A 27,261-nucleotide genomic window follows, 5' to 3' on the forward strand; every position below is an offset into this window, starting at 1 on the left:
ACAAGAAACGGTGGTACCTATTAAAAAAAATCCCTACGACTACTTAGCGAAACTGATTGTTTTATTGTGCTAAATGCATTCATTTCATCGAAATCTAAACATTTTTGTCAACGGTACATCAAAACCAATTTCCTCTGCTTAAAAATAAACGCTGTTTAATTTTTCTTGTTGAAGTAACACATCAGATATTCAAACGGCTTCCTACACAATCATATTGAATATACTCTCTGGTTCAAGGAATTGGGTTGACTGCACATTTTATATTTTTTCATCACTAGTTTGAGGCAACTTGTCTCTGAATTGTCTCAAAAGGCATCTTCTAGTTTCCAATATTTCTTTCCCACAAGGTGTTAGTGATGAAATAAGTACACGTTATTTTCGTTCAGATTTATATTGCTGTTACTGTGTTAATACATTTGATTGTGGATCATGTTCAAATAATATTACATGTACCACTGATTGTATTTCAAACCAGGTTTATGTGTTAAAATTTATGGGTCAACATTAGTATGCATTGTAAGAAGAACAAAATTATTTAATTATGTGTGTCTGAATAGGTTTATAAGATTTCTATAATGTTTTGAATATGAATCTAACAGCCTTAAGAAGTAGTTTGTCAAACATCCCGTAACTTTTAAAGAAGTTATCACTTCTTTCTTTAAAGAAGTTTCAAAGATAGTTTTCACTGAGAACTTCAAACAAATATTACTTAAGCCGATGAATCAACCGGGCCTTGTCTTGCTCCAAGAATCGAATAAGGTGATTGGGTGTCACAGGTTTCGATACCTGTGGTGAGGACAGTATAGCCAATTCGTGTAGTTTTGTGCTTTACAATATATCAGGTCATACCATAATTAATGTCCGAAAATTTAAAACAGAAAATGTATAATTATTTCTCTCATTATAGATTCTAGATCGAGAAAGGGATAGGCTTAAATATGGACAAAGGAACAAATCAATTCTAATAATAATGTAGTAGGTATAATTATTTCTCTCATTATAGAAGGCTTTAATTGCTAAAATATGTAGTAGGACGTGTATAAAAATGTTCAGACAAATTAAAGAAACTAACCCAACTCCAATTTTTCAGATCATTAATCAAATAAACCCTTATGAAGACGGTTATGTCTGAGGAGCATATTAGGCATACAATGCTTTATGAGTTTAAAAAAGGCAATAGTGCAGCAGAAACTACACGAAACATTCAAGGTGTTTATGGTGCGAAGTCTCTCAATGAAAGAAAATATTGAAGGTAGTTTCAGAAGTTCAGGTCAGGTGACTACAGCTTAATTGATGCGTTACGTTCAGGTGGTCTTGTTGAGTTTAATGATGACTTGCTGCTGGCTGCACTTGATGAAGATTGTGCTGTAACAGTTGAAGAACTAGCACAGAAGCTTAATTCGACCCATTCAACAGTTCACAGTCATCTGCAACAGCTTGGAAAGGTGTTAAAACATGAAAAATGGAACCTCATGATTTGACAGAAGCCAACCTTAGAGCAAGAGTAGACATTTGCACTTCTCTGCACTCTAGTGGACGTGGCCCGGCATGGCCAAGTGTGTTAAGGCGTTTGACTCGTAGTCCGAGGGACACGGGTTCGAATCCCCGTCACACCAAACATGCTCTCCCCTTTAGCCGTGGGGGCGTTATAATGTGACGGATGCCATTATTCTTTGGTAAAAGAATAGTCCAAGAGTTGGCGATGGGTGGTGATGACTAGCTGCCTTCCCTCTAGTCTTACCCTGCTAAATTAGGGATGGCTAGCGAAGATAGCCCTCGTTCAGTTTTGCGCGAAACAAAAAAAAAAAAAAGAAAGAAACAACTACCATCGTTTATGGTTTTGGGATGACGAGTCTTACTAGGCTGTGTGTGACATTATCTTGTCATTGTTTCTTTGAGATACTGTAGAATAATTTGCATCAGATGAGGAAATGATGAGAAATGTTTTTGTATTTGACCCAATTATTCATTTAAGGTTAAGTACCGCTGTTGTCTTGTGCATCAGTGGTTTGGGATAAATACACTAGTTTTTATCAGAGTTAAACGTACACATGATAATTATGAAACAAGTACTGAATTTGAAGTGTTTGCGTAAATTGTGTACCGTAGAAAAAAAGAGAACAGATTATATAGATGTGTGCCATATACTTACTTAAGGAGTTAAGGTAGGGATACATATTAAGCCCTATCAGAAAGTACATTTATAACCAGTATAATAATATATGCATATATTAAGCAGCCAGGTGGTTCATCTAAGGGGCACGTATTATAATTACGTAAGAGGTTCGTTGTAAGCGCAACTTATAATTCATCATCACCATTGAGCTCAATTTTCAAGGTTTGTCAGTAGACATACATGAGCAGATTTGTTTTATACGTTATTGTATAGTACACATGGAAGGTTTGGTTTGTTTTAAATGTCGCGCAAAGCTACACGAGGGCTGTCTGCGCTCGCCGCCCCTAATTTAGCAGTGTAAGACTAGAGGTAAGGCAGTTAGTCATCACCACCCACCGCCAGCTCTTGGGCCAATCTTTTAGCAACGAATAGTGGGATTGACAGTAATATTATAACGCCTCCACAGCTGAAAGGGCGTGTATATTTGGTGTGACGGAAATTCGAACCATCAACCCTTAGATTACAAGTCAAATGCCTTAAGCACCTGGCCATGCCGAGCTCACATGGAAGGAAATTTGACATTACTTTCCTTAGTAATGTCATTTCAGTGAAAAACAAAAGAAAAACAACTTCTATTTATTATCGACGTTTCGGTTTTATGCCTTTTTCAAGATAAGATAATAATCTTATTATCTTATACTGCTGAATACTTAACTGCATAAAATAAATATAAAAATAGGAATTAATAAAACCCTGCAAAGAGAGATCGTAAAAAAGTAATGAACAAGATTGGAGATACTGTAGACATTATTTACTCAAACTACAAGCCCTTATTCTAGTTCCATGGTGTTACGTGGGATTACATTTGGTGGAATCAAGATAGGCAGTTGGATTTTTTGTTAGTTTGAGTAAATAATGTTAACACTATCTCCAGCCTTATTTCCATACTTTTTGTGCGATCCATATTTGCAGATTTTAAAATTCCCTATTTTTTATTTATCTCGTTTGCTGGCTTTTTTGACCCTCAACTATAGGTAAATGATTACGTGATTTGATAGGTAACCTTTTATATTGTAATGATGATAAACATAGCTAGTAGCTAGCTGATACGGTGCATGATGATTTACAGTAGCTATTGACTACTTGATTGCATTAGTTCGAAATGTGAAATGTTAATATGCAGCTGGATACTGTCATGGGTTTTTGTGAGTAGAGTGAGCATTTATAAATTCTCTCTATATATAATGCATCGAAGTGGGCAAATAAATGCCTACACTGAGACTCAACCTACACTAAGAACGTATCAAATCTTATGTTGACAAGATACATAAGACACCATACAATCGGTGTCTTTAGAGAGTACAAAAATCAAACACATAAAACAATATTTTATTGCATCCATCTATAAAATAATTACTTTAAAAGATTAAATAGGTTTATTTAAACCGATGTTCGATATATAAAGCATCGAGTATCTGCATGTAACAGTAAACTAATGCTCAGCTATTACTGGTGGTAATTTCTGTTTCACTCGCACGGCATGATCAGGTGGTTTGAGTACTCGAAATGCAATCTAAGGTTCGTGAGTTCGAATCCCTGTTTCAACAAAGATACTATCTTTTTGTTAGACGTGGGGGCATTAAAAAGTTACGGTCAATCTTACTATTCGTTGGTAAAAGAATAGCCCAAGAGTTGCCGGTGGGTGATGATGACTAGCTGCCCTCCCTCCAGTCCTATACTGCTAAAATAGGGACGGCTAGCGTAGATAGCTTTTGTATAGCTTTGCGCGAAATTTCAAACAAATCAAATCCTTTTTTCAGTCTAGTTAGTGGCAGTCAATTCTGTTATCTAGTTAACAGTAGACGCAGAGGTGGATTTTTAAGACTGGTTGCCCATTTTCTTAGCAGCAGTTCTAAATTATAGACGTTGTGCTAAGCCTGAACGTAAAAATGTATCTGACGTCACCGTGAAGTTCATTTGTTCAAATTGAAAATACCGAATACAAAGTTTGAGTCGTGCATAGAAAATAGAATTTAATAACACAGTTTGTTTCAGATTATATATAGAATAAAAGGTTATGTTAAAGTTAATATTTTATTTTGTATAAAATTAACTTGACTCTGTATTTTAAAGCCTTATCAAGCCTTAAAATGATATCCGTATAGACACGTGAAATTTGCTTTATATCAAAGAAAAAAACACTTGAAGGTAACTCTTATAAGTGGTAATAAAGGTATAGTGTGACTTAACGACAAATGACATCAGTAAACAAACACCACACAGTCCACTTGTTGTAAAATAATATGTTAAAACAAGTCACAGACACACACTTACTGGAAATAATCCGGTCCATACATCCGCATACATAAAACCATACAGGATCAACAGGAATAAACGGTGGTAGAAGTGGTTGTAAATAAATAGTTGGCAGATATGACGATATAATGGTGGTTAATATATTGTAGAGGTCACAACCTTGTATATAGTCATTTCATCTGAATTTGATAAATGGAAAGAGAAGGGCAAACAACTTGGGCAGCCCAGCAATGCCAGATGGTTAGGTCGCTCGATTCACAATCTTAGGGTCGCGGATTCAAATTTCTGTCACACCAAACATGCATGCCCTTTCAACCGTGGGGGGCGTTATAATGTGACGGTCAATCACACAATTCATTGGTAAAAGAGTAGTCCAAGAGTTGGCGGTGTGTGGTGATGACTAGTTGTCTTCCCTCTAGTCTTACACTGGTAAATTATGGACAGCTGACGCAGATAACCTTCGTGTAGCTGTGCGCAAAATTCAAAACAAACAAATTACTTGGACTCAAAGATGGCGGCCTAAGAGAATTTGTTAAACGTAAACAAGACCAAGCGAGAAAATAGCATCAATAGAGAAGAGATAAAGAAAGAAGGGGAGAGTCTTGAAATAAAGACAACGATAGCACAAATGGAGAGAGAAGAAAAAGTGAGAGAGAGAAGAAAATGGAAGTAGTTAAAGTAATAGCACAAATTAAGACTAACAATTTCACCCAACAGAAAGACGAAGGACCCAAGAATTACAACAGGGTTAGAACTAGTCATTTCAAGCTGTGCTTATTTGATGAACAGAGAGATGTCATGGATATCTTCCTGGAGAGATATGAAAGATTTGTCCAAAGCCAGAAGCGGGACAGAGATGGCTGCACAGCCTGTCTGCACCCTTTATCAAAGGAAAAGGCCTACAAATGTCTGCTGTCATGACTTCAGAAGGTGCCATGAACTATGACAAGTTATAAGTGGTCTTGCTGAAATACTGTTAGCATATCAAAAAAAAGGTGTTTCGTTGGTAGTTCAGAGAAATCAAACCTGATACTGGATAGACTGTGTTTCAGTTTATAACACGTTTGTGAAGATACTTCTAAAGGTGGTCTGACATGACCAATCAAGTAAGGAAATAGTTTTGAAGGACTAGCGGACCTATTTATACCTGAACAGTTCCTTATTACATGCTCTATCAACGTGTTACTGTTCCTAAAGGAGAGAGAACTAAAAGATGTGGATGAAATAATCAAGCTGGAAGAACAGTGTATAGAAGACCATTAAAGAACTATACTTGGAAAGTCGAAGAATAACCAGAAATGGCTGACCAAAAGGTGATGCTACCAGCGGTGATAAGAAATCAACAGACTAAAGAGATAAAATATGCTATATATGTTATAAAATAAAGCACTTTATGAGTGTGCCCCCGCTAGTACAGCGGTATGTCTCCGGATTTACAACGCTAAAATCAGGGGTTCGATTCCCCTCGGTGGGCTGAGCAGATAGCCCGATGTGGCTTTGCTATAAGAAAACACACTTTATGAGTGAGTGCAAGTCTGCCACCGTAATGCAACACCAAAAATCTCAGCATAAACCAGATTGAGCTACCTGCAAAGATGGTGCTGGCAAAGAACAAAAGAAGAATCAGTCACCATGGATGCTGCTACAAGAAGAAACAGAATAGAAAGAATGCCTCTGATTCACTACAATAAAGAAGTGTTCTCACCATGATTAAACAGTACATGACTGATGGTAAGCTTCGAATTAGCAAACAGGTCAACAGTGCCAGTGTTGGTTAGAGCATGTGACAAACAGTAAAAAATGTTAGCAAATCACAACATTCCAGAAGGTGAAGGTTATGTTGCAGACAAGAAAGTGCAAATCCAACAAGACACTGGGTGCTGCAGTGAGAGCCAGTGTAGTATCTGTTGGCCAGCTGAAGGGCAGTGCACATCTGTGTGTGCTGCTTGATGGAACAGTGAGAAAGTTTTCAATAGCAAGAATAAAGGTGGACACTTCATGCTATGGGTTAGATCTTGAAGGGATCTATTTATAAGGATTGGCAATATACCAGGCAGTAGAAATTTGGAGGAACAAACAGAAAGAAGAATGACGAGGCATATGCATTCACCACAAGAGCTGAAGAAAAGCAAAACAAGCAAGACATAAAACCATATCAATTCTTGAAAGGTGACATTCCAAATGTAGGTCTATGGAATTGAAGAAAGTGCAGAAGAAAGTCTTGCACAAGGCAAAAGGGTAGAGATTAACCGAATAGAGAACTGGAAGATAATGCTGTACTGGATCTATATAAACAGTCCTTCTTGAGAAATTAAATAGATTATAGTACCGACAGAATAACATACTCGTGTGATGAAATTACCTTATGAGTTGATTGTTGGAGAACAACAAGGAGCAAAGAAGACAGCAAGCAGAATCATCAGTAATTTCCACTGGGCAGGGGTCAATGGAGATGTGATAAGATTGCAGATCATGTGATATCTAATGGGAAGGTAGCCAAAGTGCTACCGGGAAAGTTGTCTCTCATAGAATATCCATTCAGCAGAGTACCTGTAAGCTTGATCGGCCCCCTACTAGCACCTGTATCCAACAAGGACAATTGGTACATTCTGATTGCAGTCAGCTACGAAACACGTTGCCTAAATCCATATCATTTCTTAAGATGACGATGGACAGTAGCAGAAGCTGTCTTGAAAGTCTTCTGCAGAGTTTACTTCAGTACTGGCGCAAGAAGTTTATAGACTCATCAGCACTAGGCAGCCATTTACCACTGTTTTGTTGTAATGTTAATAATAATAATAATACTATAATGGTTAGACGTAGATCTTACTGTTTTTAATATTGCACTTGATAATTGGTTAGAATATAAAAGCCAAATAACCTGGTCAGAATCCTTAACATAATTAGTATGATTGATTCTCATCGAGTATTCCTGAACCACACAAATTGAATATTCTGGAAAGTTCGTGACTTAGGGTTAGAAGTCTATAAAGTACTAAAACTTTCTGGAATGCAGATTGTAGTTAAGCAAACTTATTAGAATTGTACTTTTCAGAGAGGATGTGATAACATATGTTCGGAAGGTTTTACAGTCTAGAAGTTTCTCTAGTTCTATGATAGCATGTAAATGTTGCTAAGGGTGATGTGAAGTTAGTACTTTCTCCAGAGATCTAACCGACTGCCAAAGCTCATTCTGCTTGGGATTTTAGAAAACTTGGAATCATGTGTGATGGTTAAAAGGAAACTGGAATTGTATTTAACAGTGAAATTGGGCTTGTTAGAACATATTATGGCACGGTGGTTAAGGCACTCAACTCGTAATTCGAAGGACGCGTTATAATGTGATGGTCAATCCCACTATTCGTTGGTAAAAGAGTAGCTCATGAGTTGGCAGTGAATGGTGATGACTATCTGCCTTCCCTCTAGTCTTATGCTGCTAAATTAGGGATGGCTAGTGCAGATAGCCCTCGTGTAGCTTTGTGCGAATTTAAAAACCAAACAAGGCATATTGTATTACGAATTGATTCTTACAAGATCAGTTAATTTAAAATATTTTTGTGATCGCATCAATATTGTTAGATTAATAATTATGCAAGTATTGTCAGTGTCAAATTATTTTTATTGTGATTTAATAAATTTGTGAATAATTATTATTGTAGATGGGCTCTGTTTTTTTCGTTGGTTTCACGATGGTACTTTCTACTGTAACAACCACCCTGTTACGGCCAAGATGTAATGGACTTTGTGAGAGATTCAACAGAGTATTGAAGAGTGTGCTGAAGAAAATATGCTAAAGGGAACAGTTGACTGAGACAGGTACTTGAAGGCAGTATTATTTGCTTACTGAAAAGATACACAAACAAGTACAGGATTTTAACCCTTCTAGTCACTGTCCAGAATAATAACAAAGAGGTCACATGGAAGTATTGAAAGAACTGTGGACTTGAGAAGTTAGGAACACGTACCAGTAGGGGTTATACTTCAGAAACCAACTGAAGGAAACTTGTCAACTCGCTCAAGAAATTTTGTATGTAACTTATGGCAATCGGAAACACTCCTGTGACGAGAAGTTTAAGGGTTTAACATTTCAAGATTGGACAGAATATCTTGATTTTGCTACCCACAGACAACAAACTCGACCTGCAGTGAAAAGGGCCTTTTGAAGTGCAGGAAGGGGTGAACAGAATTGATTACAAAGTAAAAGTGTATAAGAAGACCATGATCTGCCACATCAATCTCTTAAAGAGGTACTTTGAGAGGAAAAATTCGTAATGGGTACAGCTATTCAGACACAGATGAAATTGCTTGTGTGATTGTAGATGAAAAACCAGAAGAGAGTGACTTTGTCAGAGAAGATGAATACTTATTAAACCTGAGACCATTTGATGGAGATGAGATATAAAAAATATCAACATCAATGAAGAACTGACTGGCAAGCAGATGAAACAGCTCTAAGATCAACTGTGCCGCTATGCAGATGTCTTCACAGATAGACTAGGCAAGACAGACCTTTTGAACACAAGACTGAAATTACAACAATTACACCAATCAGTATGAAGCCCTACTATAAGTCCTATGTTATGAGAGACTTAATCAAGAAAAAATTCGAGGTAATGTTAGAAGCCAGAATCGTTGATTCTTTGAATTCAGACTGTTATTTACCAGTGGTAATTGTGAAGAAGGACAGCTTAAGCTGCTTCTGTATAGACTTCCAGAAGCTAAACCTCATGACAAAGTTTGATTCTGAACCAATGAGCAACCCAGAGGCTATCGTGGCAAAACCAGCTGAGACCAAGTTACCTACGAAGATTGGCCTCAGTAAAAGTTATTGGCAGATCCAGATGAATATGATATCTAAAAGGAAGACAATTTTATGTGACACCAAATGGGTGCTACCAGTTCAAGTGGATGCTGTTTGGGTTATTGAACTAAGCAGTGACATTCAAACCAACATTGAACATAATATGTATGATATTCTGACCTATACAGCCAAATGGGAAAATCACCTCAAGAGGCTCTGGGAGCTTTTCAGGTGAGTGAGGGCAGCAGGTCTGACCATCAGATTATCTAAGTGCTACGTTGGTTATTCTGTGCCAGGATTTGTGGAACACAAGGTGGGTAAGCAAAAGATAGCCAAGAAAGAAGAGAAGCTAACCCACATAAAAGATTCACCAGCTCTTACAACGAAGCGACAAGTCAAATCCTTCATGGGCCCGGCGAGGTCAGGTGGTTAGGACTCTCGTCTAGCAATATGAGGGTCGCGAGTTGGAATCCCCGTCACATCAAACATGCTCGTCCTTTCAGCCGTGGGGGCGTTATAATGTGACGGTCAATCCCACTATTCATTGGTAAAAGAGTAGTCCAAGAGTTGGTGGTGGGTAGTAATGACTAGCTACCTTCCCTCTAGTCTTACACTGCTAAATTAGGGTTGGCTAACGCAGATAGCACTCGTGTAGCTTTGCGCGAAATAAAAAACAAAACACTCATGGGGTCAATGGGATACTATAGGCATTTGATCGCAAAATGTGCTCAAGTTGCTGCACCACTGACTGACTTGATGAAGAAAGACCAACCCAACAAAGTCAAGTGGGTCCAACCACAGCAGATGGCATTCCACAAAGTGAAGAACAAGTTAAGAAGTTCGCCAGTCCTTAGAATACCAGACTTCAACAAACTGTTCATTGTTCATGCTGATGCATCAGACGTTGGAATTTGAAAAGTACTTCTGAAAGAACATGAGATGGACTGTTTTTCGTAATGTTGGTATAAACCAGTTGAGTACTAAGAAGAACTATTCTGTGGTTGAACAAGAATGTCTGGCTATCATATCCGAAATCCAGAAATTCTAAATATATGTTACTGGAACCTTCCTAGTTTTCTCATTATTTTAGTTAAGTATTATTGTATCATGATATCACGTAGTGTGTATGGACCATTCTTGGCCTCTGGTGAGCTACGTATCTAAAATATGTTTTGCTTCCTATATAGATGGATCTAAACTGATTGTGAGTTTAGCGATAAAGAATCTGTAGTGGCGATTTTTAAAATGTTAGTTTCACAGATTGTATTACAGTAACGAAATGGAAATAATTTTGACGTGTCAATTTTGTTCCAAAGTACTTAAACCAGACTGTGTGAAGTTTGAAGAAAAAGATTATAATTATTTAAATTTCTAGATACAACTGTGCTAAACAGTGTTATGAACATTTGTATATAAGCTTGGCTTGTTTTAATATATTATTTCAAGACAAGTGGACTGTGTGCTGTTTGTTTATTATTGTAAATGCATCGTCAGCTTGTTACAGACACCAACTGTATAGAATACAGCACATATATACATAACTTGTCAGTGTTTAAGCTGGCGAGACATTATCCATTATTTCATAACAAATGTGATATTACATTGTAATAAGACCAGAGGGTGATGGTTTCAATTGTACTGTTCTTTGCTGACGCCCTTAGTGGCTAAGTGGTAAATCTGAGGTCTTATAACAGTAAAAATCGAGTTTCTATACCCAGGGTAGGCACATCACAGATAGCCTTATGCAAATAAAACCTTGTTTTGTTTGATACGTTTTTAAAAATAAGAATTGTGTGTGTATTCCAACTATATTCATTTATTGTATACTGTTGGTGACAAGGCCTTTTGACCATATACGTGACCTCACAGAACCAACTGGATATTAATGTACTAAGTTTTAAGTAAAACACTTGCGTGTCGCAGTCACATACATGAGATATCAAGCCATGCAACGCATAGTCTGTAAGACTTTTGAGCAGTAATTGTAAAGAGGAATATAACGCATTTATTTTATTGGATAGCAGTACAGCAGTAAGAGTAAACGTCCAGGTTATCTTTGACTTTTAATCATTACTTACAATCGATATCAGTTCATTTTCTTATTTTATCAAGGCACAGTTGCTCGTCGTGAGTGAAGGCACTTAGGTCAGCAATGATATGTATACACCACTGTTTCTATGTATCATCTAAAACAGTGAGTTTTCCTTCAGATTTGAGCAGTTCTATCCCCAATTATTTTTGTAACTTGGCATCTTCTGCCTGCATGGGATCTTATGTGAAACGTGGGCTCGACCGCCTAATCAAAGACTCCTGAAGTTAAGTGGAGCCACTTACAACTTAAGAACTGGTAACGAAGGAGAGAGCAGCCCGTCAGTAACATCCGTCAATTATTATGCGATTACATTCTTAACCGGATAGAGGGGTTAATAGCTATAGTAAGAATCTCCCCCCTCTCTCTTCCGCAGCTGGATATTTGGACAATGTCCTACAGCATATCGCGATGCGAACTTTGGATCTACCATCTCGCGGCCTAAACCATTTCTTTTTTTATCCTTTATTCGTGTGTTTGGCGAAGCAGATGCAAGGCGACCTTCATTTCCTCTTATTATGGTGCTTTAAGTTATCCTTCTACTGGTTACGTACAAGTTACAAATGCAGGTACTTGTTTACCATAACAATGCCAATTTTAACTCGACTTTTCTCAGCGTGATTTATATCTTTGAGCTAAATGTTGCTTTCTTACAGCCTTTTACAAAACGCATTCTTGTTCTATACTTGGATCATCATGTGGTTGAGCCACTTTACGTACGAGATTACGTTAATCATTTTATGTTCTCTTTTTTTTTTTTCGGAGTTAATATTGGTTCTGATGAGTGGGTATCCTGACTTGTTTTAGCATCATAATTAACTGAATGTTTTCTGTTAAAGTAAGTCTTTCACGTGATTCGTATATTTCCACCGTGAATTATTTTTATGTATTGTTTAAGGGCCAATGAATTAATGCTTTTGGGGGGGGGCTAAGTGAAGTGTTCTAGGTCCTCAGCAAACTGCGCGAGGAGTTTTAAATTTCTTTATTATACTTGTAAACTTGACACATTATGTTTTATTTTGAAACTAACGTAATAGAAAAGTATATAACACTAAAAAGGGTTTCTTAACTTCAGTAAATGCGTGTTTAGTCGCTTAGTGTTGCTAAGCCTCGTTCTGTCTCAAAGGACTGAATATATATTATGTCCGTGTACTGGATTTTGATATGTCTGTCGTGTTTTTACCATCATAATATGTTGGTTTTCCCCATTGGCCATAAAGACGGAGATGGTTTCATAAATCCTGTAGTTCCAAATTGGTTGGAGTTGAGAGGAATGTTGTTGGACTCGTCAACTGGAGTTAAGTGGAGACGTCCATTTGAATGACGCTAGGGCACAGTTTTGGTTATTAGATTAACACTCGGCTGAAATTCGTGGATTCTACGCAGACATTTATTTACTGATCGAATTGTGAGGCTGATCAGCTGATTCTTGCACGTGCTGCAACCTGCCTGTCAGGGCCGTTATGTCTCTTCAGAAACTATTGCTAATCGTGGGCCTATTTACCATTTTACGTGACATAAACATGGCATCTATAGTACTCTTTAGCTGTATAACAGTATCAGTTACTTCTGTGGCAGTTTTAAGCGTAAACGAAATCGGCGGTTTAAACAAAACATAAGTTGTCATCAAAATTACACACCATTCCTGTTATGGGTCTAACATGGCCTAGTGGCTAGAACGCTCGACTCGCAATCTGGGAGTCACGGGTTTAAATTCCCTCACCGAACATGCTCGTACTTTTAACCATAGGTTTTTATAATGTTATGGTTAATCACAATATTCGATTATAATAGCCCAAGAGTTGGCAATGGGTGCTGTTAACTAGCTGTATTCCATCTACCTCCATTTCTAAACGAGGGACAACTGTCGCAGGTTCGGGCGAAAACAAATTATTCCCTGTTGAACTGTCTTTGCGGGCAGTTTTTAATATAAATTTCCTATCAGATCAAGCTGCTTGCTTATAGCGTAATAAAAAGTTAACGTTGTAATGATGATGAATGTTGATAATCGAATATACTTTTCTTACTTTAGTATTTATAAGTATTATAATATATTTTGTAAAAATAATTTGCGTCTTTTCTGTTAACGATATTTCCTTAGCTTAGCATTAGCGATATATCTTTCAACCGTTTTAATAATTATATTGTTTCAGTTTTATTATTTGTTTGTTAGCAAAGCTACACGAGGGCTATCTGCGCTAGCCGTCCCTAATTTAGCAGTGTAAGACTAGAAGGAAGGCAGCTAGTCATCACCACCCACCGCCAACTCTTGGGCTACTCTTTTACCAACGAATAGTGGGATTGAACACACATTATAACGCCCCCACGGTTGAAAAGATTAGCATGTTTGGTGTGACGGAGATTCGAACCCAAAACTCTCTTATTACGAGTCGAGAGCCTTAACCATCTGACCATGCCGTGACATTGAGTTTTATTACTGGGCAATTCCTTTATGGCTTCTCTACGTTTTCTAACATATTCAATATCTTGATAACCCATCTTTTACTTCTCTACAATTCTGTATGTATTTTTTTCTTATAGTTAAGCCACATTGGGCTATTTACTGTTTCCACCGAGGGGAATCGAACCCCTGATTTTAACTTTGTAAATCCACAGTCTTGTCGTCGTCTCAGTTGGGAACCTCTACAATTCTCTAATTTTTTATCCTCCGCTAGTTTATAATTGTGCCGTTCGTATTGGAATAATGTTTCGTTTTAACTTTTTTTTTGTACTGGGCTGGATTTTTTAAACTCTTTTTCCCCTTATTATTAATATAAATACCCTCTTCAAATAAAATCAAACAAATTTTCTACAGTTCTAGCGTTATCTGAACGAATTTTTAAAATTTCAACTCGTCTGACCAATTATCGCTGTTTAAAAGATTAGTTATTTATTTGTTGCTTTTTTAACAATCACCGTAACTCCCTCTTATGTGTTTCATGATGTTATATTCTCAGGTGACTCAACGGTAGAATTTGGGGGCTTATATACCTAGAATTTCGGGTTTGATCCCTGTCTCAGTCCCAACGCAGAGGAGCCGTCATGATCAGGTGGTTAGGGCGGCGCTTGACTCGCAGTCAGAGAATCGCGGGTTCGATTCCTTGTCCAACCAAACATGCTCGCCTTTTCAGCCGGTGAGGCGTTATAAATTGATAAATAATTCTGCTGTTTGTTGTTAAAAGAGTAGTCCAATAGTTCGAGTTGGATGATGATAACTGGCTGCCTACCTTCTACTCTTGCATTGCAATTTAGGTTGGCTACCTCGGATAGCCCTCCTGTAGCTTTGCGCCAAATTCAAACCAAACCTGACGCAGTGACTCTGTTGCGTTGGTTTGCGCTTAAAAGGAGTTACACTATTCTAGTGTTTGTATCCGAGCTTCCTAAACATGCACGCTCCCTGCATCAGGGTTTAAACTTTAAAGAGTAAGTGGTTACCTTAATCCTGAGCCCGGCAGTCGACTAGTAATCCGGGAGTCGCGGGTTCGAATCCCCGTCGCACCAAACATGTTCGCTCTTTCAGCCGTAGGGTCGTTATAAATTTACGGTCAATTCCACTATTCGTTGTTGAAAAAGTAGCGCAAGAGTTGGCGGTGGGTGGTGATGACTAGCTGCTTTCCCTCCAATTTTACACTACTAAATTAGGGACGGCTGGCACAGATAGCACTCGTGTAGCTTTGCGCGAAATTCAAAACAACCAAACCAAACTTCAACCTTTTCGCAAGCACGAATTTTGTTTTCTCAGGAATCAGAATAATTGGACAAAATGTAAAGGTCTGTAAAAACTGATTTAGTGGTATATTTCATTGTATTAAAGACCATACAAACAACAGATTTTTGGATTGTGTGTGGAAATTCCTTATATAGTATGGCCAGTGTGTTAGCTTTTTGCAATAGAAATAACGAACGTACCAATGAATCTGCTGTAATAAGAGACGTTTTTTCATTTCTTCGACGGTCATAAACTTACTGTCGGAATATTAGTCAGGGTAAACTAATTATTTATTTAAAATTCATAACTGTTTATATTATGTGCGTATTGCATTTGTTTTTTGTTTCTTTTTTTGTAGAATTGTAGTATGCGTTCTGATATTATTCGTATTTTCCTTTCAGCATTTGTGTTATGGTAGTTGTTGTTTTCCCTGGAAAACAAGAATTATGGCTGCCAAAAAGCACGTGCGTAATACCACGTGCGCACGCAGTCTTTAAGCAAGCGTACGCGCAGGTTACCCTGACAAGGAGCGTTGTTGTCCCGCGGGCAGGGTTAAGATTAAGAGGGTAGTTCCGTTGAGCGAATATGTTGAAATTTATAAGGGGAGGTGTTTACTAAGATATGTGGGTAAGTCATGGTTCTTGCTCTTCAGGTTGAAATCCTGCTTTTAATATGAATTTATATTAAGTTTTATTTGTAATTTACTTCAGTCACTATTCCAGCATATCTCTAGTGTTAATATACCAGAACGTTTGTTGTTCTTGTGTCGAAATGAAGGGTTGTACTTGGACTACTTTTATCATGGCGGCGTATGTTGTTTGAAAATGAAATGAATATTAAATAGTTAAAAAATCGAGGCGTATGTTATTCCAGTGTTCTGTGTTTCGGAGTGAAGGATCTTTTGATGCATGTCAGTAAAGCAAAAGCTTTACTGCGCATAATATTTATCCGTTTTTAGAATTTAAGTACTAGACTAGAGAAATACCCAAGTAATTAAGCTGTATGTATCGCTACTGAACTCTTTAAACTTTTATTAAAAATACATAACTGTGAAATATGTTATTAATAAATTAAGCCTTAATATATTTTTAATATAAAATTATTTTAAAAATCGGTAAATTACGTAACTCCAGGTCCTGTGACTGCAAGTTAATCGATTAAGTGATTTTAATCATCTTGTTAACGATATATTTTTAAAATGTGAATGAAAAATGACATGATTAGAGTCGATCAGAGCTTTGACGCGTTCGTGTATGTATGTATTTTTCGCGTTACTCATTCACGATCGCTTCTCTTATGCCGGCAAGACGCCCGCAAAACAACGGTCTTTTCACCGAAGAACCGTCGAACCCACGCGGCAGCTGGCTGCTTAGCTTGTTACTAAACCGAAGAGCAACCTGTCAGGACGATACCATATTTTTTGCGTAGGGGTGTATGGTGTATTTTTTGTCTGTCTGTGTTTCAGGGTGTCTTAAGGACAGCCGTTCAGATGACATTAATAGTACGAATATTTGCACACATTAATAGTGATTTTGTTTAAATAGAATTTTGGTACTATGAAATTAATATGAATATGTTACAAATTGAGTAATTAATGGTGCAGTAGTCATATATATATGAAATGTTTGTCCCCACGCCACCCATGACGGGAAAGGCGCTACTTAGCGTTGAATGGAGTAAGCCTGTCTTAGTTACATTGATATCACTTTTGACATTAGGCTTGCTCTAAGCATTTTAGTTTGACACGTGTCTGGGTGCAACTTTTTTCTTTAAAGATCTTTAATACTGTATCTAAATACTTTCTGTAAAACTAGATCAGTGCATAAAATATATCGGTAATGTTAATTTAGACATAATCTGTTATATGCGGTACGAAAACAACAGCAACAAAAACGCGTCTTGTAACCTTTCATTTTACTAGTTCATAACATACACTATTTTAAAAATATATTTGTGTCGTATATACCGTTGGAATGTAAGTGAACCGTTTTTTTAGACATCTGTATTCTTTAATGTTTATAAAATCAACGACTGTGCCACCAGTATTTTCGCCATTTTGCACTGTTTTGTCTTTTCTACTATAGCAGCATTTCTGTTCGTCAATATTTCTGTTACATTGGTGAAATAATGTAGTTGTTCGAGAACACCAAGAGAATGACCGGACTGTCGATGTTAGAAGTAATCCGTCTCAGTAGAGGTCGTAGAAAGTCACAACCGCCAACCTCTAAAACAGAGAAGACACACGTGATTGATTTATAAACAAACTAAATTATGGCGCATCTACGTAACTATCCAATGAATCATACAGGACTAAACTTAACAAATCATTCCATGAGTTGATAATTAACCCTAACAAACATTTTTATGAAAAATTCCTGCACGTAATCTTCCAATGATTTAACCTATTACCCCTAATCTAAGTTTGTTTTTCGGCCTTTTTTTATTTCAAACAATACACACAAGCCATAGGAAGACTGTGAAACATGTAATTCCTGTTTAAAACATGAGCTAAACCTTCCCAATCCTGAGAATCAAAGTAAATGAATCTAGTTAATTTTCTCCTCTCACCTTAAATGACATAAATCAGGTATAATTTTAACATAAACAAAGACAAGTTCCCCCTTCCCCTGAAAAGTATTTTTAAAGGTAGAAATAGCAAAATATCTGATGTACGTTAATCATCTGCAGTGCTGTGATCCTGAAAAGACTGGAATGTTTCATTTTGATGTATTATGAAAAAATATATGGTGTTTTCTTCTTCTTGTGAATCTTGAATCCACTTATAATGTCTAACGAGTCAGTCAAAGTGCCTTGTAAATGTTATTGATCAGGGTGTTGGGGAAATACCATTAAAAACACCAGGTACTTAAATTGGGAATATTTCTGGGTACAAGTATTGAAACTGTTAGTGGACAGAAGCAACTATGAACTGGTTCTTACTAATGCAGATGCTAGCTGATGAATGTTTGAATTTAACCAATTGGTTGACCGAAGTATTATGAAAGTAATTAAATCGAGAATTTGTTTATATCTGGAAAGTACCTAATGAAGAGCATCATTATGACCAAGACACCAGAGAAATGCCAGAAAGTTTTTATAATGTTCAATGCTTTTAATTTTGTGTGACATATACATTTATTTTTTTCTTTATTTCACAATTACACCGTTATTGAAAGGTTTGTCAGAATGGGGGATCAGTAACCAAATCTTAATGGGTGATTGTTGAACAGAAATTTAAAAAATTTATGTTTCATGTATAAATTATCTTAGAATGTCAATCTTAGAAAAGTATATTTCCTATACATTATATTTTATTACTACATTATTTGGCAGAGAACACAGTTTCTATCGGTAACTTCTCTGTATCTTATGTATGTTTATAAAAATAATGATTGATGTTGGCAATTGTGTTTTGCATATGTGGACATAGACCTAGTAGCCTGTTATTGTTTGTTTGTTTTTTGAATTTCGCACAAAGCTACTCGAGGGCTATCTGTGTTAGTCGTCCCTAATTTAGCAGTGTAAGACAGGAGGGAAGGCAGCTAGTCATCACCACCCACCGCCAACTCTTGGGCTACCCTTTTACCAACAAATAGTGGGATTGACTGTCACGTTATAACACATCCACGGCTGAAAGGGCAAGCATGTTTGGCGCAATGGGGATGCAAACTCACAACCCTCAGATTACGAATTGCACACCTTAACACGCTTGGCCATGCCACGTCAAGCCTAGTATTGGTAATTGGCCTATAATAGAAATATAAAGTACAGACAGGGTCATGTTTTGGCACCATGACCAAAAGTATCTTTTCTTTTTTTTTTTGATAGAAAGATGCTCATGGTCACAAACCAAAATAATGATAGTTACAGTGGGAAAGAGTAAAGTTAGAACCAGTTAGTATATAGTAAGCTTAGTATATTAAAATAGGTACAGTAGTAGTATGGCTCAGTGGTTTCACTCTTTGGACTTGTAGTCAGGTGGTTGTGAGTTTGAGATTGACTAATTTCATGTTTTGTGTCAATGAACAAGGCATTTTATCTTACTTTTTGTAATCTACCCTGTTATATGTAGGATGGGTACCAACTGTTTGGTGGTGGTTAACCTACAGTGGACTGGCATCCAAACCATGGTGAATAGATATTGATTCTCATCTAGTTGTATCACTTTTAAACTGGAGTGCAATAGCACCAGCACTCTATACTTTGAAAAGAAATGGATGGAAAGGATTTAACTTTTAATAATGGCAATCACATTTTCGTGGATTAACTTTACATGGAATGAATGTTACTGTTACTTTCCACAAAAGGAATACTGTTGCAATGACTATGGATGACTTTAATTTCAGACACATTATTAGGATTGTGTGCAGTCAAATAGGGAAGGGGAGAAAAATTAGATGAAGTGATTCAGAATACTTTCATGGTTTTTCTTTATCAGTCGTCAAAGAGCCAGTGGAGGAACACTATTTTAACTTCATATTTAACCATTAATGAGATTAAATTCTACAAGATTAGAAATGGAGAAACATTTGGATAAGAGTGATCACTTTGGACTTGTAGTCAGGTGGTTGTGAGTTTGAGATTGACTAATTTCATGTTTTGTGTCAATGAACAAGGCATTTTATCTTACTTTTTGTAATCTACCCTGTTATATGTAGGATGGGTACCAACTGTTTGGTGGTGGTTAACCTACAGTAGACTGGCATCCAAACCATGGTGAATAGATATTGATTCTCATCTAGTTGTATCACTTTTAAACTGGAGTGCAATAGCACCAGCACTCTATACTTTGAAAAGAAATGGATGGAAAGGATTTAACTTTTAATAATGGCAATCACATTTTCGTGGATTAACTTTACATGGAATGAATGTTACTGTTACTTTCCACAAAAGGAATACTGTTGCAATGACTATGGATGACTTTAATTTCAGACACATTATTAGGATTGTGTGCAGTCAAATAGGGAAGGGGAGAAAAATTAGATGAAGTGATTCAGAATGCTTTCATGGTTTTTCTTTATCAGTCGTCAAAGAGCCAGTGGAGGAACACTATTTTAACTTCATATTTAACCATTAATGAGATTAAATTCTACAAGATTAGAAATGGAGAAACATTTGGATAAGAGTGATCACTGCATTATTAGGTTTGAAGTTTCATTACATGTTGGATTAAAGGCATTTAACCCTTTTGTGACGTGACACAGCTCATAGGCCATGTCATCATGTTTGTTGATTTGCATTCACAATTTTATTAAACTACTGTTTTATGAATTTAGGTCAGTAAGTATGAAATCAAATTGTAGATTATAATTCAAACTTTAATATTATATTTGAGTTAATTTCTTAATTTAAAAATAAATATTAAAAGAACACTTAAATACAGATTTTAATGGGTTAAGTAGTTGTTGAATGCAGCAGTGTTTAAAATTAGACATTTTTATGATGCCAAAATACTAAGTCTATAGTTTCTTACAAATTAGGGACTCAAATTATTAATATTAACAAACTAGATTACAGAATGAGGACTTCATATCTTTTTTGTTTTGCTGAGATGTGACTTGTGTACTGAATCAAACATGGTGCCCCCATTCAACTCTTTCCATTTTTTTAAATGAACACACATACTCTACAATATATGACATGTAAATAACTAATTGATAGCTTAGAATGTCCCCTAGTGGTTTTCTCAACCATTTTAATCTGTGAAAAGTTACCACATTCTTTTGAACAAAGATTTCATGAAGGAAGGTTATTGTTTTAGTCTGCTTAAGTTTCATATTTCTTAAAATCTAAATACATCTTAGTTACTAGGCTCAATAAATTATCGTGATGATATCAGTATAGTTATTTATGGCTTTTTTGGTTATTCAACTGCATATATAAACTTTAAAAAATATGATATCTTCGACGTGCAAAATTTTAGAAGGCTTAGCAACATATGTCCAGCAGCACCTGTATTCAGAGGTGATGGTTAGAAGAGATAATTATTTACTTTAATTATAGATTTATTTTTCTACATTTTAAGAAAATTAAGTCTTATAATTTATTTCTAAATAGTAATAATCTATATGCACGTATAGTGTATAATAATTGAAATGTGACTGTATGTTATAAAATACTAGTTCACCAAAACACAGCCAAGACAAAGAAGAGTAAATGTCAGTTTTACATTATTGGACACGTAATATGAGTACACATGCACAGCATCATTGTAAGTTATGTAATTTTATCCAGGTAAGGCTTGAAGGTCATTATAATAAAATAAATAAATATATAGCTGTTATGAGACTTAAACTACTTAGACTAAACATTTGTATTTTCTTGTCATAATATGTAGTCATTTCAGCATGAAAAAAACATTTTATATTTATTTCTTAATTTTTTTATGATGGTTACGAAGTTGGTCATTTGACAACCTCCACGTAGTTAAAGAGTATAGAAAATAACATAAAGTATGTAATCTTACTGAAAAAAATGTTTGAAATGTATTTAGGAGGTTTTAGAGATTACACAAATAATATTTGACATTTTTGGATCAAAGAATTGTTTTCTAATTATAACATGAAATCACTTTGCACTCAGACTAGTAAAGAAAAGTAGTGAAACAGACTGTGTTGTAACAAACAATTCTTTAGTAAAAATAATTCATTAAAAAACCTAATTTTTTGTGTACAAAAACTTGTAATAATTACTAAATATCTAACAAAGTTTGTGAAGGTACACTTCCTGTACCAAAAGTTATAATGCACATACTTTATGTGTGCAAATGTGCAGATGAACTTGTGTATATTACACTGAGCCCATGGTGATAGAGTTTATACTACTTGAAAAAACTGTCACATTGTCGAGGCATTAAGGACTTTAAAAGGGTTTAAATAGCGGTGTGTAACTGCTTCCCTGCTGACTTGTTTTTGTAGACAAGTTCACTTTGTTATAAATTTTTTTGATACAAAATATACATATTTTTAATCGTATTTCACATAGATGTACTTGACATATAAAACAGTCAGACAAGGCAGAAGTATTTCTAAATGAATCTTGTATCTTGGATTTAGATATGTTGGTATTTTATTGTATATTAAAATATGAGCTTTTATACAGTGACTTCAAATGAAAATTTCTTCATCAGTCTTGTTGATGTGAATAATTTCACATCAGGTTTGTTAGGTGGTTCATTGGGTGATCGTTATCTGACAAGAGTGAAATGCAGCAAATGGAAAAGGTGTGGTGAAGTGTAAAAGTTTTACAAGTTATGTATATTATGTAGATTGATGCTCAATTTTTGCCCTGTATCATATGTATTTAATATATTTTATTTTCAAATTGTACTAGGTTTATCTTATACATAAAAAAATTCTTTGAAAATAAAATATTTGCATATGAATATTACTAAATCAGATGAAAATTGTAAAACCAATGTTAAAAATGTGTAGCAAGATACATCCTTCATAGTGTTTTTAAGAATTTCAGATTATGGTTAAGAAAATTTGGGTGTTGGGGAGGTACTTTATATATGGTGTTATTTTAAATAAGTGAACATACATTTGTATGAGTTGCTTTAGGTATATATTTATTTTTAATATGAAAATAAAGTTTGAGCTTGTTACTTTAAAATACTGTACATTGTTTATGATGTTTTTAGGTATTTACTCAGCTTCAAAGTTGCAAAAACAAAGGTGTAGAAGAAAAAGTGCTTTTGTTGGTTGTTTTGTGGCGGTCTCTGGCTGCTAGTGCTCAAAGTTTGGATGGCATATCCAATGTCTTTCATGTTTTATACAGGTAGGAGGTACTTTTAATTAATAAAATCGGTTGAGTCTTTCTTTTTCAGATAGAGTAAGATATGGTTTTATTTAATTTAACAAAATAATTATTTTTAAAATGTGTCTAGGAAAGAAATACAGTTATCTTAGTTGAAAGTGTATGAACCATTAAAGACATATAAGTTGCATATACCACTATTGTCAATTAAGGTATAAGAAAGTAAACAATCATTTGAAATAAACATTTTCATTCATGGCACAGATAATTTTAGTATTTATATTTCAAACAAAATGGTATCACAGATTTTTGCATTATAATTGTTTTGGAGGCCATATGTTAAAACTAAGAGTGTCTTAAGTTCCACTGTGGGTAAGAGAACTGAAGTGTCCTGGACAGGATGGTCATTTTCTACTCTCAGGATCCAGAATTTTAGGTTGTTAGGCACAGATCTTGGCCTTATGGGTAATGCCCATGACTGATATTTCCTCAAAAGAAAATTCCCTTATAAATTATCTTTGGTTAAAACCTTTCACGTTAATCCATTCAGCATTGATAATATTTTTCATTTATCAAGCATATTAGAAACCTAATCTACCAACTCTTGTTTTGTAACTCAGTTATGCTTATTTCTGATTACTATTTTCAGTTTTTCCAACAGTTGATTAATCAAAATTGTAATTAAATCAGTTGGCACAAAAGTAACTGATTAAACAAAATTAGTGTTTCTGATTATTCCAAGAATGAATTATTTGAAATTCCAGTTATATTGATTGTCAGGAAAATAATTAACTAAGTGAAATTATGGTTAAATTAATTGTGATGAAAATAAAGAACTGATTGAAATTAGGGCTTTTGAGAATTACTGTTTTCAATTATTCCATCTATCAAAGTAGTCAAAATATTGTTATTATGTTTGTTTTTAGCTTAATAAGATTTTAAAACATAAATGAAACAATACTGATGGAAATTTTAAACCTAATTTTATCCCACATTGATGAACATTTTGGTGGTGTATTATTAAAAGTGAAGTGTTATATGTTCATATAAATTTGTGTATGAACATCTAAAACTAGTAGTGTAGTATTTTTAATGTTACTCAACTCTTAATGACAAACAGTAACTAGTAAACATAAATTGTAGAGTAAATAAACAATAGTACAATCGTTTTTGATGCCTTCATCCTTATAATATATTGTCATTATTTCACTTTCTGTTTTTGTCTCATAACTTATTATCATCCTGTACATCCATTTTTCTTTGTCTATCTTCCAACCATCCAGTATCCTTCCTTATCCTCAAGTGTTTTATCTTTTGCTCTTCCTTTATTTCTGTCTCTATTCATGTTGTGAATCCCCTAAAAGTTTGAGCTAGTTTTCCTCTGAAATCTTCATTGTCTGTTTGTCATTTTTGCACAACAATGAGTGTATCCTTGTTGTTTTTTTTATATTCCCAAACTGTGTTTATTAACTATACCTGCAACATTTCATTTTAACATTTGTCTCTTGTTTTCTTTTAGTTTTATTTCTCAGTTTTAAGAACTAACTCTCTCTCTCTTATTGGATCTTTTTTATAATTTCTCCATGATCAAATATTACTTTCTGTTTTCATATTCAAATTCCTGTTCTTTATCTGCTGTTTTATCAAGTTTCATCTTTACATTCTTTCTTCAGTGTTTTCTACATCAAACAATTTCTTCCATACCTCTGTTACCTTTACTGAAGCATTTTTGTGTGTGTGATTGTGTTTATATATATACACACATACACACTCCTTCAATGACTTCAAATACTAAATTCTGTTTTTATTAGATATAATCCTATCTTGGCTTTTAAATCTTTTCTCTTTTAGCAATTCCTTTTTTCTTTACTACATTTTTCTCTTTCTTTATCCAGTATTATTTATATCTTGTTTCTTTCTTTCTTTTCTTTCCCTTTGCTTTTCACAACTTTCATTATTTCTTATTTCTGTTTCTTCTTTACTTGTGCATTCTATTACTTCCTTAATTTTTGCTGATGAGAATCCCACTTGAAATAATAATGTGTCTCAGAACAGCTGGTATGGGTGTCAACAGTTTTATTGATAAGCAGAGAACAATGTTTTGACCTTCCTAGGCCATCTTCCTGAAGATGACATAGGAAGGGTGAAATGTTGTTCTCTGCTTATCAGTAGAAATGTTAATATCCATACCAGCTGTTCTGAGACATTTTTATTCCTTCCTTACTTCTTGGTTTGGTTTAATGTTAAGAATCTTGATTTGCAGTCAAAATCCAATGATAAACACAGACATTGTGAGGTCATTATAATGAGATATTCAATTTCACTATTTGTTGGAAAAGTGGTGGGTACAGATGACTAACCACCTTAACTTCAGTCTGTTCAAAGTTACAGAAGTTACATTTATCTAATGCAGATAGATAGCCTTTGAGTAGCTTTGCAAGAAATTTCAACACCAGTACCTTTCTTCTTTTTTTTTTTTTCTGGTTGTGTTGCTCCAACTAAATGTCATTTTCTTTTTAAACTTTTCTTAAATACTTATCTAGTTTTGATAAAATTAATGCTGTTTTCCTCTTTGTAATTATCTTATTTCAGTTTTTTCTTATTATTTGTCAGTTACAATTTCAGTCAATTCTTTACTTTCCATTATTTCTGATGGAATCCCTTTAGGTCATCTTATTCCTGTATTTTATGATTTTGTTAAATTCTTTGTTGGATTCAGTATTCTATAAATTGTTATTTCACTGACGTTATAACTAATTAAACTTATTATGATAGTAATACTTGTTAGTAAAAGAATATATTAATGATTAAATATTAAGAAATTTTGATAATTGAATAAATTAAATTCCTTTATCAATTGTGCATATTAAGTGCATAGAGCTTATAAAACATTAATTTAATTGAAATAAAGTGATATAATTTTGAGACCTTTAATTCTGATTTTCTGCTTTGCCTCTGAAGAGAAACAGCCCTGATAATTTCATCTAAACAGTGGGCTGATGTAAACCCTGAACTAATACAGCAAATCCTGGAGGTAATCAAGGATTGCAGCCCCTTGGTTTCTAAGGTGGTTGATGAAGCAGGCCAGCTGTGTGAGATGCTATCCATAGCAATTCAGAATTCTTGGGGAATGACATTGTTACAGGAGATGCTGAAGAGAGATTGTGATTCTAATAAAATTGGTTGGTAAAAACATATTTTGAATTAAATTCTCAAGATAATTTTGATTACTGGGTTTGAAATCTAAAAATATTTTGCACAGATGTGATACTATACATGCCAAAGATTGTATTTTATCTAAATGTGTCAGGTACCATATTGACAGTACTCTATATATAATTGAACTGAATATACTTTATATTATTTTGATGAAATTAAGATTTTAATTTCCCTATTTATGGCTTCTGCCTTAATTTTTAGGTGTAATTTTTTGCTGAAGGCATCTTCAGGAACTATCCATAAAAATATTTATTGATATAACTATTGTAATTAGAAATTTGTTTTAACTCCTGAGAAAATTTTTATAGTTTTTTTTTCCATGAGACATGTAGTTTGAATAATTTTGGTTATATGCTACAAAACTGTACTTCTGATACTATCGGGCCTTGTTTATGCCTACTAAATTCAAATTTAGTTGTGTTACTGTACATTATCTATTAAATTCAGACGATTATCCTATATCAGTAAATCTGAATTTTTGACTATCTTGTTAGATGAATTTTTATTCTCTTTCTCATCTTAACCTTTTTTTTTTCTTTTTTTTACATTCATCTGAATCTTGCAATTTTGTGGAATATACTACCCTAAGTGCTTTAAATTTCTGTATGGTTTCCCAAAACTGACAGTCATTTTCTTTTGATATCCATATCTGGTTTTGAGGTTGTCATAAAAAAACAAAATACTCTTAGACTTATTAAAAATAACAATGCAATAATTTATTGGAGATAGCATTTACACAGTGTATTACCAGTGTGGATATTAGTAGGGTTATTTATGTTTTAAGTGCATCGTGAAAGATACAAATACTGTTCAGTCAGTTGCTTGACTGCTTCATTCCTGCAGTTTTCATTTCCACCATTGCATGGATGACTGGCATCTGCTGGCATCCTTATGGGCAGACTCTGCCCTCCATGCTCAGTTTCTTTTTTGTCAAGCTGCTGAGGTCAGTTGGTTCATCAAGGTAGAGAAGTCATTCCTCACACCTACCTAGTTTCTGTTCTCCATTTTGGTTGAGAGATTTGGAATGCCTTGTTTGCAAGATCTTCCCCTCACCCTGTCCTACTCCATGAAAGGTTCTATCTCTTGAAGCCCTCATTCATATGAATTGGGCTTCCATGTGCCATTTTCATTGGACTTTAATTGATCACTGGAGCTTTCTTTTGGATCCCTTGGATGCTCCTCTTACCATTCCCTCTCTATTACTGACAGCCTTTGCCTGGTGGCTAAATTGGACTTGTACTGCTGTAGATGTT

At 35.0% G+C, this 27,261-nt stretch overlaps 1 protein-coding gene across 5 annotated transcripts in view; it reads left to right on the plus strand.

Moving 5' to 3' along the window:
- The window catches only part of LOC143243950 (uncharacterized), a 92,694-nt gene that overhangs the window by 8,106 nt on the left and 57,327 nt on the right, over positions 1-27,261 (plus strand). For 2 of the 5 annotated variants that reach the window (XM_076487813.1, XM_076487814.1), the window contains exons 1-3: positions 15,527-15,658; positions 22,674-22,810; positions 25,751-25,971. In XM_076487813.1, coding sequence (XP_076343928.1) covers positions 15,653-15,658; positions 22,674-22,810; positions 25,751-25,971 — 364 coding nt within the window. In that variant the 5' untranslated portion in view covers positions 15,527-15,652. Of the gene's footprint in view, positions 1-15,526; positions 15,659-22,673; positions 22,811-25,750; positions 25,972-27,261 lie in introns of those variants that run through there. The other 3 variants (XM_076487811.1, XM_076487812.1, XM_076487815.1) reach the window with 2 other exon arrangements.

The sequence above is a fragment of the Tachypleus tridentatus genome, chromosome 2, assembly GCF_004210375.1.
Source record: "Tachypleus tridentatus isolate NWPU-2018 chromosome 2, ASM421037v1, whole genome shotgun sequence".
NCBI lineage: Eukaryota > Metazoa > Arthropoda > Merostomata > Xiphosura > Limulidae > Tachypleus > Tachypleus tridentatus.